Genomic DNA, 1,237 nt, shown 5'->3' with positions numbered 1-1,237 from the left:
GGGGGGGGATCTGGGGTCTCCCCACGGGCAACGTGTTTCGTATTGCCTTGTGTAAGTCCCGGGTGCCTCCCTCCCTCCCTCCGTCCCCCCCGGCGGTGTGTGCGCCAGCGCGCTCCTGCGCGGGTGTGCAGTCTGGCAGCCGCCGGGACCGGGCTGGGCGCCACCAGCCGGCTGATCTGCCCGCCCCGGGGCAGGTCGGGTTGCTTGCGGGTGTCCTGACCCGGCGGGGTGAGACGGGTGGGGAGGGGAGGCGGGCTAGGTGTGTCTGTGGGCTCCGCCGCCGCCGCCTCCCAAGCGATCCTAAGGGATAAAGCCTGGGAGGCGGGAGGCTCGGGCCGTGCGGAGCACCCCCCTTGCCGAGCTGAGCAGCGGCTCGGCTCTGACTGCCGTCCCTCCGCCCTGCCTTTGTAGGCTGGAAGATGAAGTGTACGACGAGGATGGCAACATGCTGCAGGACTTCTCCTACGACCGAGACCCCCTGGGCTTAGCCAACCCCCCGTCCGCGCTAGACGACATGTACACCTTATACTACCCGCCGGAAAAGAGGTGACTGGAGGAAAGCCCTGGTCCCTCGCCCCCGAGCAGATCTGGAAGCAGCAGCCGCGCCCACGTCCCCGGCCATGCCCTGCTGCGGGGGGAGACTGAGATCAGCCTTGCCCCCCCCGGGCATCTGCAGCCCTCGGGACTGCCCCGCGGGGAGGGCAGCGGCGGTGCCCTCCGGCGCAGAGACCCACCAGCCGGCCGGGGACCTCCCTCTGCAGGGCAAGCCCCTGCCCCTCCCCCCCAGCCACCGAGCCTCCCCGTTAACGTGTGATCTTTGTTTCCCACCTAGGCACGCCGATGGCATCTTTAACAAAGCCTACAGGAAAGTCCTGGGCCAGTTATCCGCGAGGAAGTACCTGCACTCTCTGATGGCCAAGCGGGTGGGGTAAGCCGGGCCGCTTGCTTGCTTGTACCGCCCGAGCCGGCGGGGGGGCGCGGAGACAATGCGGGCGCCGCCGCCGCGCTCTCCCCTTGCCACCGGGGAGAGGTGCGGGGACAAAGTCCGGGAGGACTTAGAGAGGATCCCAACCCAGAGCCAGCTGGTCACGTTAAAGAAACTTCAGCCTATGGGAAGAATCGCCTGTGGGAAGAACTGGGGGCGAGTCTGTAGCTTTTCAGGCAGATCGGTATCCAATGCAGGGAGCAGAAAAGCCTCCGCCTCAATAGAGCCTTATTTAAAAAAATAATAATCAAA

General features: G+C 66.1%; 1 protein-coding gene across 1 annotated transcript in view; it reads left to right on the top strand.

Annotated features, from left to right (window-relative positions):
- ADCYAP1 (adenylate cyclase activating polypeptide 1) overlaps positions 1-1,237 on the top strand; it is a 6,361-nt gene that overhangs the window by 2,575 nt on the left and 2,549 nt on the right. The window contains exons 3-4 of the mRNA XM_019525925.1: positions 412-546; positions 833-928. Of these exons, the coding sequence (XP_019381470.1) occupies positions 412-546; positions 833-928 (231 nt within the window). The remainder of the gene's footprint in view (positions 1-411; positions 547-832; positions 929-1,237) is intronic.

Source organism: Gavialis gangeticus, unplaced genomic scaffold (genome assembly GCF_001723915.1).
Source record: "Gavialis gangeticus isolate Ggan-Ray unplaced genomic scaffold, GavGan_comp1, whole genome shotgun sequence".
Lineage (NCBI taxonomy): Eukaryota > Metazoa > Chordata > Crocodylia > Gavialidae > Gavialis > Gavialis gangeticus.
The sequence above is the reverse complement of the archived record's forward strand: the minus strand, read 5'-3'. Positions and strand labels throughout refer to the sequence as shown.